Here is a 17,353-nt window from a genome sequence, read left to right on the forward strand (position 1 = left end):
GGAGAGGAGAGGAGAGGAGAGGGAGAGAGAGAGAGAGAGAGAGAGAGAGGGAGAGGGAGAGGGAGAGGAGAGGAGAGGAGAGGAGAGGAGAGGAGAGGAGAGGAGAGGAGAGGAGAGGAGAGGAGAGGGAGAGGAGAGGAGAGGGAGAGGGAGAGGGAGAGGGAGAGGAGAGGGAGAGGGAGAGGGAGAGGGAGAGGAGAGGAGAGGAGAGGGAGAGGGAGAGGGAGAGGGAGAGGAGAGGAGAGGAGAGGAGAGGAGAGGAGAGGAGAGGAGAGGAGAGGAGAGGAGAGGAGAGGAGAGGAGAGGAGAGGAGAGGAGAGGAGAGGAGAGGAGAGGGAGAGGGAGAGGAGAGGGAGAGGGAGAGGGAGAGGGAGAGGGAGAGGGAGAGGGAGAGGGAGAGGGAGAGGAGAGGAGAGGAGAGGAGAAGGCAGCGCCGATCCAGCCGGGAGACCGGCAGGCAGACGGCCGGCAGGCCGGCGGGGCGGGGCGGGCCGGGGGCGGGGGCCTGCCCCGGGCGGTGGCGGCGGCGGCGCGCACCGGCCGCCCCTCTCCGTGGTGCTGAAGCGGCTCCCGCCGCCCCGGGGCGCGGGCCGTGCGCCGAGGGCCCGCCCCCGCCGCCCCTGCCGCCGCCCCTGCCGCCGCTCCTGCGCCGCGCCGGGCGGGCGCTGGCGGGGCGCCATGGCGGAGCGCGGGGCCTGAGGCGGCGCGGAGCGGCATGGAGGCGGATTTCGCCGCCTTCGGGAGCCCGCTGTGCGGCGAGGTCAAGCGCTTCTGCAGGCGGGTGCGGGAGACCTACCGGGAGATCAAGGAGGACCTCACCCCCTACAAGGATGACCGTTACTACCGGTACGGGCGGCGCGGGCGCGGCTCTTCCCCGGGACCCGGGGCCCTGCCCGCCCGCCTGCCTCCGGGGCGGCCCCCGCGGCGCTGGGTCGGGGCCCCGCGGGGGACCGGGCCCTCTTCACGGCGGGGACCGGACTGAAATCCGGGGCCGGGCCGGGCGGGCCCCGCAGCCGCGGGCGTGAGGCGGCGGGGCGCGGCAGGGCCCCGCGGCGGCGGGCGGGGCGGTCTGCTCTGCCCGGGGGCCGCGGTCTGGCAGCGCCGCTGGGCAGGAGGCCCGCGCTCTGCTCCCCCCCGCCTGTGAATATCCTTATGCAGGTGACAAAAGCAATTGCCGTTTGCAGTCCTCTGCGCTACGCCTTTTCCACTCTCATAGCAAGCCAGGGCAACGCGGTCTAAAGCAGCCATGAGGCCACCCCGGAGCAGTTACAAAACTGGCTAGGGAGTCAGAGGGGCTGGCAACGGTGGAGGTCAGAAGGGACAGATGGGCCGAGTAGGCCGCACCCGTGTTTCTTCTGTGCCTGGCCCTGTCTTCTGTTTCCCTGGATGACCAGTGATGGCTGGAGAGTATTAATGCTTTGAGATGACACAAGGCTAGGAAGGACTCCAAAGGTGTTGGAGGACTGGGTTATAAATTAATTCAATTTCTGGGTCGGAGAAAGGGTCTGAAAAAGTAGAATGAAAATCAGAAGAAACAAATGCCAGGGACTACACAGCGAATGAATGCTATTCAGCCCCGTGAATACAGGTTGGGGAACGAATGGTTATATAACATTTTTGTAAAAAAAGGGTATGGGAATTATAATGCTTTATAAAATAACCTCTTTCAACAGTGACATTGTCTTATACATGTGAAAAAGGTAAAGTAATTTGGGGTGTGCAGCAGAAGCACGGTTTGTAAGATGTGAGAATTAAAGCATCCACTTTAGGCACCACTCCAGACCTTAGCTGGAGCTCTATGCAATTCTGGGCACGATGCTTCAAGGGCCTGCCAGTGGAAGAGAGCATAAGGACACAGATATGGATAATCAAAAGCCTAGAAAACATAGCTGTGAGGAAAATTTGGGGTTGCTCCCGCAAAAGAAGAAGCATCCAAGTTGGAGGAATAGGAGTTTCTGTAAAGAGAAACATCATATTCACCTTGGACAAAAGTTTACAGAGTAATATTAATTGAAGCAATAAAAATTCATATTAGACATTAAGAAAAAATGAACAAGAAGGATGGTAAAACACTACAGAAAGGATTATCCAGGGAGACTGTACCATCTCCATCACTGGAGGTCTTAAAAAACTTTTGACAAACATATGCCAAGAAAGACATAGGTCTGGCAGATGGTCTCTTGAGACAGAAGGAAAGATTAGGTACCTTGTGAGGTGTCTTCCAGCTCTACTTTACTACGAATCTGAGCATAAGTACTTCTGTCTGTCTGTGCACAGTGCCCCAGTTCTTCTGCTTAGATCATTTGACTTCAACTACGCTGTGTCTGTTCTCCCCAGTGAAGGGGCATGTGGTCCGTTAGGTTGAATTTGTCTCATTGTTCACAATAGCAAAAACTACAGAGAGTCACGAGTTTGCAAACACTGCCTGACAGCTTGGCAGAGTTTAACGTAAAGACCGTCCTGCCTGTCAAAACAGCGGCTCCTTGTACCTGAGCCTGGTGTGAGAAGCCACGGGAGGTGATAAGGAGGGATGGAAACATACCTGTGTGCATCTGGCAGCGCGATAATGAATATTGGCACCAGAACAGAGAAAGAGGGGAGAGATAAGCTTTGGATTAACAAACGAGGTCCTGGGAGAGGCATTTATTCAGCTTTGTTTCCAGAAGAAACCCGAGCTCTCCAAGGTAAATTGTCATTAACTCATTTTTATGACTAGAAGTGTGTACGGAGCGACTTTCTGTATTGAAAAGAGAAGACACTACTCCACCGAATCAAATGAGCTTGTAGAGTTAGCGCTAGATTGCCCTTTCTTCAGTGAGAGCATCCCCAAGAGGTATCGGCCGCAGGTCGTCTAGAATGAAATGGAGTAATATTGGGCTCTTGTCAAGGAAATAACATTTTGTGACTTAGAAATCGTGCTAGTACTTCTCTGCGTTCCCGGGATCTTAACCTAAGTGACCTAGCATAGAATAAGTTTACTGTTGCTGTCACTGCATACCTGCTGTTCTGGTGAGCGTTTCCTTTTAGCGTAAGGGACGGGTGTAGCAATGGCACCTGCTTTTTAGGTTCCTGGTAAGGAGGGGGGTTTCTTGATGCTACCGTGCATTCTCCTTACGGCCAACTCTCACTTATGTGAAGGAGAATTACATATTTCTTCCTCTTCTCTCTCTCTATTTTATTCAGTAGATCTGGTCAGGTTATAAATGAGCACACTCAGGGATGTAATGGAGAACCTTACTGCTCTGAAGACAGAAGGAATTTTGGAAATTTGACCAAGGAAAAGTGGTGTGGCTTGTCTTTACTTCAAACCAACTACGTTCTCTAAAATAATCCGGTTACTAAAAGCAAGTAGTATCTTATGCCAGATTAACAAAATGAAGAGATGGTAAAACCATATAAAAGCATGATTTTTCCCTCTCACACACTGTATTCACAAATGTGAGGCTATCAACCACTGCCAGCCTTAACTCTCCCCTCCCGCTGGTTGAGTAAAGCCATTTGGCCATCAGCTGGTGGTTTCCATTGCCTCTTTGGAAATGGAGCGGTCTAGTCCATTAAGTGGTAGGGAAGGAGGTGGGGGGAGGATGAGTTTGTGAGTAATCAATATTTGCCAGGAAAAAAAAAATGGGCTGTGCAGTCTCACTCCTGATTTCAATAAGGACACCCTTCTTGGAGTGCCAACAGGAAAACTCAAAACTGGAAAGCTTTGGAGCAGAGCTGATACAGAAATGGAAACCCACCAAGCAGTCCCCTTTGTGACTGGCAGGGAAATAGCTTTTCTTGACTCAGGAGTGCTACTTGTACACTGTGCTGGTGTGTGACAGGGGCTTCAGTGTGAGGGGATGACCTAGCTCAGAGACGGCCAATGAAGCTGTTATCCCAAGTATCTATGCTCTCGCTGCATGGAGGCTAAGTCATCTCTGATTCAGCTCTGAGGCTGTCCCAGTTTAGTGACACCTTTTTGGTGATGGTTTCCTTTAAAGCGCAGTGCTCTTGAACATGTGGTTCAGCAGCTGTCTCTGAGCAGCCTGTTCTTTGGGCACAGGTGACAACTAAGGGTGGCAGGCTCTTCAGCCATCTCAAGCTACGCCGTCCTCGCTCCACAGAGCCCCAGGGCACTCATCCACACTATACAGGTGAAGGGGTTTCCATGTTAGTGAGTTTGTTCTGCCCAAGAGCCCAGAATAGTCTCTCAGTTGCGCCTCCTGGTGTATTTCCCCAGGAGCAAGTGCTAGTTTACCCCGCCATCTGGGAGAGATGGAGAGAGCAGGGTTAGCCATGGCTCAGCACACCGATGGCCGCCATCTGTCTAGGTTAATAGTTCCCTTAGGCAGATGTGGCACTTTATGGTATGCTTGTAAAAGAGACTGTATGTTTACAGACTAATGGGTGCAATATTAAATAACCTCATTGGTAACCCCAATACAAGGTTGGTCTGGACTTAGTATACCTCGGATTAGTCTGTGGTACACCAGGAGATGCTTGGTGCAGTAGCTAAGCTCAGAGAAGGCAGAAGGGAAAAGTGGGATGCTCTCCCGTCAGTCCTGGGGACTGCCACAAAGTGTATCAGCCCTTGATTTATTACAGCAACTTCAGGATTATTCTGATTTATACCCCTGAAAAACTGCTCCAAACAAGCCACTTGAATGAACAGTTTGTTCTCTGGTGTCTCTCCCTCCCACTCCAATCTGTTCCTTCCTCCCCTAGCATGCCTCCTGGCCGGGATGGCAGGGCAGGGACAGCTGATGGAGGGCTGGCAGCCGACGGCTCCCTCCCCTGCACTAGGCAATTTTAAGCAAACTATTGGTATGACAAGAGCTTAGTACCGGTGGTACTAAACCATCTATATTTTTATCTCTTCGACATGTTGTCAGTGAGGTATGCAAAGCTTACCAGAAGACACCAGGCCTCCCAATCAGCTGACAGTTATTTCAGTGGGAGTTTCATAACTCTACCCCCTAGCTAACATTGAAGAGTTCAGCATGCTGAAAACATTTTGATAGGAAAGCGAATTAAAGCAGTTACCTGATACAGAGGAGAAAGCAGGAGAGTGGCTAAATTGTGGTCTGACATCAGTTGCATAACTATAAGTACCAACTTGGTATTTTTGAAAAATCAATTTCTAGATTAATGAATATATCCCACTGGCCAATCAGCTTACACACGGAAGCACGGTGTTGACACTGAATTTGGTAATAATACCCAGAAATTAAGATAAATGACCTACAATCTGCCCTGCTTTAAATAAGGAATACATTTTAAACTCCTATCATGCAATAATATGACACTTTGTACATCTAAAAGAAAAGACTATATATAGGACATCGTGAAACATATTATTTAACTTACAGCTTTAATTAACGCTTCAAGTTGCTTATATGGGTAACAGAAGAGGTAATTATAGATGATACTGATATTCTTAATTTCTCAACATCTCCTATTAGTGTTTCCAGTTCATTAAAACATAGCTAATCTTCAAAACATGTAGGAAAAGTTCATTCACAGTGGTTCTGCTCCTTTGGCAACAAGACCAGAGAACAGCACGTAATTTGACTCAGCAATAAGAAAACTGTTCATTTTTCCTTAGAGAAACTCTAGTGCCTGCGTCCTTCAGAGAAGAAACTTGAATTTTGCCAGAGAGGGCTGTTGTGATAAGGATACACTTCTTGTCACCTTCTTAAAATCTTTCCCAAGTGCTCAAAGTGCAAGCCTGTGAGAAGCCAAGGGGTCAGCAAGACCTTGCTGGAGAATTGCAATCAAATTCCCTGAGGGTTCAACGCTGCTTCCAGCCTAGACCCAGGCAGGATCTTCAGTAGCTGCTTCAAGCCACAGCTGGTACCTCTCTCTTGTTCTTCCAGGGCTCGCTGATGGGTCCTGGCAATTGGGGGAAGAACCCAAATGACCCCAGTGTGAAGTTCACAGCTAGGGCTAGAAGGCTTGAAACAGCAGGAGGAAGAGGAGACTAACACTGTAGCTTATGATTGCTGTAAGCTGCCGTAAGCTGGCTCCGTGGCTGGAAGAAGCCGTCGTAGCTCTCCTTTCCCTCACATTTCTGCTGTCTTCCTCATCTGCCCGCAAATGTTCCTGTAGCTGCACAGGGACTCAGCAACTGATCCAGCAGAACACCATTTTTTTTCTGAGTGATTTTTAAGTCAGATCATTTCCATTATTTGACCCGCCACTCTACCGCACAGACATTTGTGCTCGCAGAAGTCACAGAGCTACAGAGAGGCTGGATTTCTCTTTTGGTCACTAAAGCTGTAGGTATGAGTGTCAACTGGTCATGAAGCTATGGCGTTAGTGTTAAGGTGGTTAGTGTAAGCGGAATCCCGACCGAGCTAACATTCAGCCTGCTTATTCATACATCAGCCTGCCTCTTCTTGCAAGCCTCATTCACCGTACGCCATCCAGTTTCTACCATAGATGAGGCAGACAGTAGCTTCTTGCGCTATCTCACCCCAGAGCAGGTCAGACAAGGCACAGAGTCAGGCACCTTCTTGCAAGGAGCAAAGTAGAGTGAGACTCTGACTGGCTCGGCGTGTGTGGAGGGAGAGGGGTTTTGCAGTGCCTTCCCTCCGAGTATTTAGTTTGTAAACTCAATATCATTATGTTCACAAAACTTACAGGGTGCAACGTATGTGTTTACAATCTACTCACAACCCTTTGGAAGTTGGTAGATGGCAAACAGAAATGCGGTCCCATGGCTGGATTTCAAGCTCTGCCACCCACGCTGTTCTCCAAGTGACTTTTGGGAAGGCTCAGTCTCTCTGTGCTTCCGTTTCCTACCTGTTCAATGAGAAGAATGCATTTTTGTTTTGAGGGGAATAAATTCATTCATGTTAGTGAGACACCTGAGTGCCAGAAGGATTGGAGCAGTCATCCAAATAGCTCAGACGTGCCCACATAAACGGCAGCAGTCGTAACTCTGCAACTGCGCTTCCCAGAACACTGGCAACGCTCACAGATGCTGTAAGCATCATGCCATCGTTTTCTGGCCAGGGAGAACTTGTTGGAGAAGCCTGAAGTGTGCTGAACGCTACGCACTCCATGTCGTAGTCACCGGTGACCTAATGACTTCAACTTGTGGCTCAGCAGTGCTATCTTGTTCTGAGCAGATACAGTTTGTTAGGTTGTCCTGATTACTCAAACCTTTATTTTCTGCCCTACTGTAGTGATTCTTGTTGATTTAAAATTTATAAATGCCTTTCCTTCATCACTTGGTATTATGCATTTCTCAAGACAGCCTTTTTATGAGATTACTAAACGAACATCAGTGCTGTAAATCACAGATCTCACTGACAGGATAAATACCAGTTTCAATGACTGAATTAACTCCCAGCGTGTTTCTTTTGGGTTTAGTGGTGTTACACAAGAGGTAGATACTGGGTCCCACAGGTCACCAGTAATAACACGAATTACCCGTAGGGCAACTGAATGAAAGGAATAATATTATTAATGTTAAGTACCTTTAAAAAGTCACTGCAATAAAATAATCTTACCATCTAAGTAAGCTTTTAATGGAAGTATTCGATTGTTGAAGAGATAATTCTTAAATTTTATGTTGACTGATCTATCTAAATATTTCTGGGGTCATCCTGAGATGGCTCTACCTTATGTATATGATAAACACCAGAGCTGGGAAGTTACTCTGAATTTTATCCTAGACTAGACACCCAGTATCCCCAGATGTTTAAGTAACTTCAGGCTGGCTTTTTAGAAACAAATATTAGAGCTATCAAAAACGAATACAAAATACAACTTGGCAAAATCCCTAAACTTGCCTAATTCTCATAATCTCTACCCAATGCGTCTGTTGACAACCTTTGTTGCCCAGTCTCAGGATACTTAATAGGAAAGCAGAACAAAATCCAACTTTATCTCAACATTTGTGCAAGAATAAAAGTGTTAGGTGTGATCTGGAGGTTTTTATTAAGCAGTGTGTTTAAAGCAGTGGCTTACTCCTAGGATTTAATTTCCAGCACTTGTGAGCCGACTAAATTCTCCGTGAACAGGGTTTGTTAATCACGTCTTGAATACCACAAAGCTGCGTGCAAGTGACTGCAGCGATGGCATTTTCACTCCGCTGAAAAAGTCATCGCCATTTGATCAGGCTGGAAAGAAAATCATTTGCAAACCACGGGTCTGTCTCTAAAGGGCACTGAGCACGCACGCATTCAGCACGGACAAGCCGCGACAGTCCTCAGCCTAAACTGGACAGGTTTAAATCAGACTCAGAACCACTGCTCTGTCTTCATGTATTCTCTGTTCATACGGTTAAATGTCCCTACGACGGACGTGGCTGCCACCGCCACGCCACAAGCCGAGGACGGGCACCGGCCCTGTGGAAAACGCCGCTGTCGCCCCACGGGCGGGATGTATTCTGCACCCCCGCGCTCAGCAGCCAGGCGCGGGGCAGGTGCTTGCGCTCACCGCAGCCCAGGCGGCGCTTCAAGGCGCCTGGCCGGGCCCGCCTGCCCGCGGAGGCTCTCCCTCCCGCGGCCCCGGCCGGGGACTGCGCCCGTTGCCCGCCCCGGCGGCTCCCGCTGCGGAGAAGAGGCGGCGGCGGCTTGCGGGAGAGGGCGGTTCGCCGCTCGGCTGCAGGCCGGGCCTCCGCCGCCGCGAGTGCTCGCAGCCCGGGCCGCGGCGGAGCGCGGGCCCCTGTCCCCTCCGGCTCGCCGTAGCGCCGCCGCCCCCGACGGCAGCCTCGCCCTTCGGCCCCGCGGCGGAGGAGCCGCGGGGGCCGCCGTGACGTCTCCCGAGTCGCGTGGCGGCCGGGTGACGCACGCGGAAGCCGCCGCGAGGCACCACTCGCGATTGTGCCACGGCGGCGGCTGCCGTGGGGCGGGCGGGGGGGGGGGAGGGAGGGAGGAGGCGCCTCCGCTGCGCATGCGGCGCCGGGATGGAGCCGTGAGTGGCGGGCGGGGGAGGAGCGGGGTGGTCGCCGCTCGCGCGCCGGGGTGGGGGCGCGGCGGCGGGGACCGGGGCCGGGACCCTCGCGCGGGGCGGCGGCTCGCCGGGGGCTCGCGGGGCTGCCCTCGCGCTCGGGCGCTGGCGGCGGGAGCGGCCGTTGAACGGCCGGCGGGGAGGCTGCCGGCCGCTCCGCGCGCCCCGCGGCTCCCGCCGCCCCGGCCGTCGGCGCGGTCCGTTAAGTCTGGGGGGCACGCACCGACCCGACGCTGCCGGGAGCGGGACCGGGTGCGGGAGCGGGAGCGGGAGCGGGACGTGCTTGTTTGCTCGGGGCCGGGGCGGGGAGGAGCAGTGCCTTACTGTGGCCGGGTGCCGTGATTTAAGCTTTTCCCCCGTAAAGACTTGAATCTTGTCATTCAGTTTATACGCGTTAGTTCTCGTGAAGGAAATAAGATCACCGAGGGTTAAATTAACGTTGCTGAGGCTTTGGTTCGCCAGTCAGAAACCTGAGGAGGAACTTCTCTGGAGGAGAACTTCTTTAGAGGAACGCTGCAGGTTTTTTCTTCTTACGTGGTGAATAAACCCCCCTGTATCTCCACTCTCAGACTGTGCTTGTCAAGGAAAAAGAAAAACTTGTTCTCCCGGATGTGTCTCCGCATGGATAGAGCAATAGTCCTGACTAATTATTCAGACTTCAATGAATACAACAAACAAGACACTAAAAAAAAAGCCAAACCCACCCCATGCACGCGAGCTGTTTAGCATAGTCACGGTTAACTGTCAGTTGTCATATAATGCTACTACGTAGTCCTGTTAATATTAATTGTTTGCATCTTTTTATGTAGTCATGTGTTGCCTCATTAGTTATTAACCATGGTGGAATACATCTGCAAGAAGAAATTCAAGGTCTTCTGAGGGACACTGGGGCAAGCAACGTCTTTAAGCCGTGAGAAAGTGCAGTATGTACAGATAGACCCAGTACTGTGAATGTAGGTAGCATATATAATCATTTAAATCAAAGTGGGTTTGATGGTTTTATTCGGGAGTGAGCGTAAAGTAGAAAAGAGCAGTTGGAGGCAGAGATGTTGAGACTAGTATGTCAGAAAAACTACTGTGCGTAAAAGTGAGTTATTTCCGATTTTAATATCAACTCTGTGCTACCTACGGCTTAATCCCAATTTTGTCACAGCCTTCCCATCTGTAAAGTGAGAGTCTTAAGTGAAAACTGTTGTATAAAAGGCTCTGCTTTTCACAATAGTCTTTACTCTAGTAAAGACTGTTGTGCAGCTATGAGAAATGATTTGAAGATGAGGAATAGCCTGAGAAACATTTTGCCTAACCGTTTGAGCCAAAACTTTACTCAAAGAGCAAGCTTTAACCTACCTTTACATCTCACCTATGAATGGCTACTGCAAGATTGCCGTTATACGGCTATGCGTTCCCGTAGTTCGCTCTATCACAGATTGAATTAGTACAGTTTAGTTTTTACTGACTACTATGTGAGATGTCTAAGTATAATATTTCTGTTTGTATCTCAGTGCTTTCTGCTCCTTTGCAGCTAGTTTCAGACACATCCAATTTAATTATAAAATATTTAGTTTCTGTCTGAGTTAGGATAAAATGCAGTAGAGGTGGTAAAAGCTGCCTGAGAAACCTGCGGACACTTGGATGGCTAGTCTTGAGCTTCAGACTGCCTTGGCTCGGCTGCTTAAAGCATCTTCCACTAATAAAGCAAAGCCCAGTTCTTGACTCGTTTGAGCAGGTGCTTTCAGAGTGAGGAACCTTTTTTGCTTTTCCCATAAATGCCTTTCAGATGTAAGAAAGAAGCTGTTACTTGGGGATCATCAACTTGCACTTATGTATGTTCATAAATTTTATATAATCTCTTTCCAAAAGGCAGATGTTAAACAATGAACATATGGGAGAATCATTTTATCTGCTCTGTATGTCAGCTGGTGATATGTTGAAATGAGACACTTAAGCCACACAAGGAAATTCTGTTATTGCAGCGACGGGGCAATGAAGAATACATCATCTGATAGGAATGCTATATATTGTTGTTTGCTGTCATGATAAACGTAGTTAAGATTTGGCTGATTTCTTACATTTGCTCTTACAAAAAGTGTCCGTGTTGCCTTAGTGACCTGTAAAATAGCACATACAGTCAGTGGCTTAAATGAGACTTCAGGAGTGCCAGTATGAAACAAGAAGGGAAAAGACACAGCATGTCCCTACTCCCTCTGGTCTCCTCTCTTTGTAAAGTGCCAGCATGACTGTTCTTAGGTAGGTCTATACCTACCCATTTCTACTACTAGGTGTTGCACCACCTGGAGAGGAGTTGGAATAAAGAATGAGCCAATGTCTGGAACATGTTTCTTCGAAAGCTTGCAAGTGCATCTGTGCTCTGCTGTACGAGTAAACCAAGGTGATAATTCCCGTAGCTGTAAAGCTGTGAGTGTTGGCTGGGTGAACTCTGGTGACTTTCCTGTGAGGACTGTGGAGATGAAGCTGCTTTTCGTGTTCACATTGTGCACTTTGAAACGTCTACAAAAACTTGGAAATTAGGAAGCTTATCAAAAGAACCAAGAATATGCCTAGCAAGTCAGAAGTATCCTGCATCAGACTGTAGCTGTTAAGTGGATGCCCAGATGTAAGCTGTTAAGAACAGCATGAGCATATGTGATACTTCCATGCATATATACGATACTCTTCCAGCCATCAGCTATTCTCAAGCTGTGGACTTTCCAGTCCAGACCTGGTTTCTGTGTATTGAGTGGTTCTCAGTGGGTGCTCTTCCATGAAGCATTTGCTCTCCACTTGAACCCTTATAGTTCATTTAGGCATATCAACATTTTATGTACCATTTTTATATATCAAGGATTTTCTTGTTAAGATTAGTATTTTGGTATCTCGAGAGAATATCCCATGCATGGTGTTCTTAGGCAGACAGGGAATACCAGGTCATCTGTGGAACTGAAGGAGCCCTTGGAACAGATAGGAGAATGCACCTTATTTAGTTAGTTATTTTAGTGCTAGCACAGGTGTAATAGCTCTAAAGTGGTTTAAGTACATGAAGGCTGAGGTGTTAAGACATTGATTTAAGGAAAATACTGTAGTTATATCCCTGCAAAAGTTGTGCAGACACGTCCTGGTTTGAAATGCCTCTATTAATTGGCATTTTTCAAAGTCAACTTAAAATCATATTTGTCTGTGAGACTTCTGTGTGATGATCTCTGTGACAGAGACCTGATCTGTTCCCGTTGACGATTGTGATAATTTCATGTACGATTTACCTTTTTTGCCTGTACAGTCAGCCATTCTGACTTCTTAGGCTGGTGCGGGGTTTTTGCTCTTCGTAATGGTGGGTGGCAAGGCAAGTGACGCTGTGTTTGCAGGTGCTATGCCCAGGGCCCTGTACAGCCAGTTTGTGCAAACTTGTAACATTGACAGTTACTTGCTTGCAGTTCTCGTTCCTTCTGTGGGTTTTTCCTCCCTTCCTCACCTCTGTGAGTTAAACTAAGATTTGGATCTTAGAAACTTTACAGTAAAGGAATGATGTAATTATTTTTGTAGTGCCTCGTTTCGAGAGAATGCAGTGATTCTTGAAGAAAATAGAAGTTATTATTAAATCCTTTCACTAGTTTAAAGTGAATTGTTTGCCTTGCAAAAGGAAGGCGGCGGGGGGGGGGGGGGGGCGCGGAATAAAGGGCTCCTAGGCATGCAGGCCTGGGGTACCTGGTCCCAGAATTCAGGCTGGGCTTATGGAAAGGATTCCACCACCTTTTCTGCATTTCTTCATTCATGTGGTGAACCAGCAAGAGCACAATTCAGCTGGTGAAAAGAAGTTTAATTCCAAGCTGAAAGGGAGCACTGTCATTAAAGTCTTATGCTTTCATTTTTTTCCATGATGCTCTTACAACTTTATCAGAAAACACCACCACCCTGCCCCCAATCCTACAGCTTTCCCCTAGAAACTGTACAGCTTTCTATGATCATACCTACTGGAACAGCAGTAGAAAACCAACTATATGGTGGCTCGGTTCTGGGATAACTCAAAACAAAATGTTGGCTGTATTTTGAAACATGGTGGATTTGTCCTTTTTGAACTATGCATTTAACAAAAATGAAGATAAAGGAAGTATACGTTATGTAGGATTAATTCTTTAATCGTCTTTCCCTTAAGCCAACAGAACTGGAATTTACCTCTTTCCAGGAGAATGCAATTGGTCCTTTCAGTACTTTTTTCCTTCTGTTTTGTCTTTAACCTAATGATAACCACCAACCAGCTGTGGAAGAGATGTCATTGCTTTTATGTGTATTTGTATTTAAGTGCCTAATAATAAACTTAAGTTCAGGTTTCTATTTCCCAAGCTTTGGTGGAGCTCAGACAAGAATGCAGAGCCTGAGCATGCACATCTAGCTGATCTGGAGTTCTGCCTTACTCCTTGCTAGGCGTGATCCTGCAGGGATGAAGTATATATATAGGGTGTAGAAAACTCAACAAGATCCTGTGCAGGTAACTGAGTTGTTAGTGTTGTCAGTCCCTTTAGGTTAAACTGTCATTGCAGGAGACATGGTATCTTGGGTGTTTAACTTATTAACGTATGAACTACAAAAATGTAACTTTTTCTCCCACTAAGAAATGCTTTCTCTTGCTCAAGTCTTAGGACAATAGAAAACCCTAGCATAAAAAGAATGGGCAAAATTCATACATTTTGGGGCACAGATATGCATGCACATACATATGTCTAATAATTCCTAGTAGTTATCCTTGCTCTATAAAGCAGCATTAATATGGTTGTTTTTTTTCCTTAGTGTTACATGTTTGGTTTAATTTTCTTTGTGGAGGAAAGAATGGGGTCTCTTCCCTGCCCCCCCCCCCCCCCCCTTTAGAAATATGACCAACAGCTAATTCTGTGCTTTCTTTTGCTTCCTGTAGGCTGGCACCGATGCGATTATATACACTGTCCAAACGGCATTTTGTTCTGGTCTTTGTAGTATTCTTTCTTTGTTTTGGTTTGACAGTCTTCATAGGAATAGCAGGTAAGGATGTTGTCTTTTTAAAAGGTTACAGCTCTGTATGTGTTGTCTAAACCTGTATTTAAATACTAATGAGCTTACTGCCCCTGAGATGTCTGAGGAAACATTACTTTTGACAGGGAAGGAGAAGTGTTTCTTTCATCTCATTTTTTTATAGGAGTACTACCTACACAGATTTGGTATTTGCAACCGCTTTGCAGGGGAGAGTCAGCAGAGTAAAACAAAACCAGCTTCATTGTAACATAATTTTTCAGCAGACTGCTACATTAATTTTCTTCATTGTATTTCAATCTGTTAAATGGTGGTGCTAATACTTGATTTCCTGTGAGGAAATTGATAACTGTTTGTAAAGCCTTCTAAAAGTTTGGGTGATAAATGCCACAAAAATATAAAATATTTTAGTAATGTAAAAATATGAACTTCTGTTGTCGAACATATATGAGCCTAGGTCTCTGGTTTCAAAGACCTTTGTGGGAGTCATGATGTGATCTGTGAGGCTAAGCACTTAGTGCCTGGATACTTATCCTGGAGATCGGAGAGATTTGTAGAAGTCTGGTCGACAAAGATGCAGAGTGTCATGAGGCAGATGGAAAGCGTGGGAGCCCTCTGTATTTCACGCCAGAGAGATTCTCCAGGTCTAAAATGTACTTGAAAAAGAAGTCAGTGTGCTATCACTGCAGTGTTAGTAAGCTAATACTCTGCTGTCAGGATAGCTTTGTCAACACAGAAGTGACAGACAGGGAGAGGGAAAGGGAGGGACTTGTACTTATTAAGCAACCCGCCCCCCATGTAAGAATTAAATTTAAGGATGTTACCGCCTCCCCACACTTTACTGCTCATTTCCACATCAGCCAGCATGTTCTCCTGTGCCAATGTCTGACACCTTTTGACCTGTCTGTAGGATTGTCTCTACTCTGCCCTGTCCTTCACTTCCTTTAGAATGAGATGGGCTGCCCAGGCCTGGGACTCATCCGCTCGTGCCTGCCTTGGAAAGAAGGCAGGGTTAATTGGAGGCAGCTGTTTGGGCTTTTTGTGCCCATCTGTGCTCGTAGGCAGTACAATAATGCTTCATAATAGCATTAAATAATAAAATTTGTCTGTGAAATAAAACCTTCTTTCCTGCTGTTTGATTTATTGTAGCAGCCTAAGGTCCAAACAGACTTTCAGTTCATAAAAGTTAACCACTGATATTCCCGTGACTTGCCTAAGCATGCTGAAGGGCATTATTTCGCCACTAAAATACCATAGAAATACATTTACAAAAATGCATTTTATATGAATGATAAAGGGAAAAAAAATGGAATTACTTAATTTAGTGTCATTTGGCTTAAAAACTGAACCATGTTTGTAGTTCTGTATTTATGCTGCCCAGTTGCAAGAAACGCACAAAAGTTGTTTTACGTGAGACTAGGCAAAAAGCAGTGCTCCTGGAAGAGAAAACTGAGCATTTCGTTCTTAATCTGGTAGCAGAACCTGAAAGAGAGCTGTGTTGGTGTGTTGCATTGCATCTGTGCGCAGAGCGATCTGATGCTGTGGTTGCCTTTGGTCCAGGGGCCGTGGCTGCTGTAAGCAACGCTTGCTTGTCTGCACCCTGCTGGGGTCCCAGGACTCACCTGTGATCCCCTTCAGGAACTGGCATGGCTGTGGGATTCTTGTCCTTGTAACACTGGTTTGCTGGATAGGTTTGTTGACAAAGCATGAACACAGTTCATTATTATAACTTAATTATTTTTAAAAGAATGCTGTTTACCTTGGGAGGAGACCCACTGGACACTTACTGTGATGTTTTTTGCGGCTTTTATTGACAGCTCCTTGCTTCCTATGAATAGAAGGAGGGGCACTAACAATAGAGTGCTTGCTCATTAGAGGGTGCAGTCTGGGCAAAACTCACCAAACCCACTAAGTAAATGAAAAAGTGGGAGATACATCCATATTTTCTGTGCTACTTGAATATGCCATTGCCCATACTCAACATCTCTATTTGCAGTTTGGGAAGCCTAGCAGAAGTCTTGATTCTCATCTGAGAAAACAAGACAGTTTAATCTGAGGTGGCTGTTGCTCTTCAGTTCTTGTAACCCAAGACAGACACAGACTTGTTTTTTTCCCCCAAGTTATACTCACTTTCTTTCCCTTTTCCCAATGGGTCTAAGTTATCTTTGGGGTGAGACAAGTGCAAGGAAAATCCAAGGTGCAGAGCTCATTTTTTGTACCTGTGCAGTTTTCCTATTCACCACCTCAGGGTGGTTCTTTGCTTTCAGATGTGATTCTGTTAACTGAGCAAGACTAAAAGACAAACAATAACAATGTAATTTAGTCACCATTTTTTAATAATATGACCACAGCATCATTTTGATCAGTTGCTTTAAAAAGCTTTAATGTATTGCTTGCTAGAGGAGTTGCAGTTATAGCAGTAGAACCTCAGAATTTTTTTGGTTGCTGTTCTTAAAAACTGGAACTATGATCTCTCTGCTCCAATATTGGTTCATATCTTCTGGTAAAAAAAAAAAAAAACAAACCCTTTTAAAAATGGGTCCTTCTATTATTTTTGTTAAGACTTAATTACTGAAATATGATGACTTATCAACTGTGAGCACTTACTGAAATTGAGTTATGCTTTTCAAAACAAAAATGCCTTCCAAAAATCTGCCCCATTTATATGTACTTGAGAACTGAAAAGTTCAGTGATGCAGAACTGACTTTATAGTGGCTGTTAGTGAAGCTGAACTGTAATTCTAATATGAAGCTTTGAGTGTGATGGGTGAAATTCTTCATTTTTCCATTTAAAGTCTGTAAGATGGTTAATATTGTAATTAGAGTGGTTATAGAAGCCCAAGCAATGCTACATGTTTAGAGCTGTCATGACAGCTAACCTAGAATACTTCTTTGCACAGAATGATCCCGTGTTGCTCATTTATAAACTTCCTTCTTTTCCATTGTTTCTCTGTAGTAACTTTGAAGTCCATGGTCTTTGTGAAAAACTGCTTTACTTGTGTATTTTTTTTAATATTAAGTTTGTGGCTGAAACAGCATGTTTTGAGGATTAATAAATCACATCAAATTGCTAGACTGAATACGTAAAGGGAGAGACCATTTGGACAGAGAAGTCTTACTGTGACTGGGAAGCCGCTAGAGTGACCCAAATACTCACATATATGTCCTGCCTATGTCCCTACCTGCTATACATCTCCTCTGTATTTGTTCACACCCTGGTATACAGATACAGACCTTTTCCTACTCTTCCCTTTCATTTTTCTGGTTTAGTCCTTTTGTATATGTACATATGCATGCATGAATCCGTACTTTTGCGTATGTACATACATGCATGTATTCATCTTCTCTCCAGTACCACGTGTTCTTGCATACCTAAGAAGGCTAAGGGGAAACCGTACTGCTGACTACAGCTACC

The 17,353-nt window shown here is 46.5% G+C and overlaps 1 protein-coding gene across 1 annotated transcript in view; it reads left to right on the forward strand.

The window, feature by feature from the left end:
• Positions 1-715: 715 nt before the first annotated feature.
• TMEM181 (transmembrane protein 181) overlaps positions 716-17,353 on the forward strand; it is a gene marked incomplete at both ends in the record, with an annotated part of 32,959 nt that continues 16,321 nt past the window's right edge. Inside the window, 2 exons of the mRNA XM_082305981.1 lie at positions 716-846; positions 13,847-13,950. Of these exons, the coding sequence (XP_082162107.1) occupies positions 716-846; positions 13,847-13,950 (235 nt within the window). The remainder of the gene's footprint in view (positions 847-13,846; positions 13,951-17,353) is intronic.

This window comes from Platalea leucorodia (assembly GCF_965183815.1).
Source record: "Platalea leucorodia genome assembly, chromosome: 3".
Lineage (NCBI taxonomy): Eukaryota > Metazoa > Chordata > Aves > Pelecaniformes > Threskiornithidae > Platalea > Platalea leucorodia.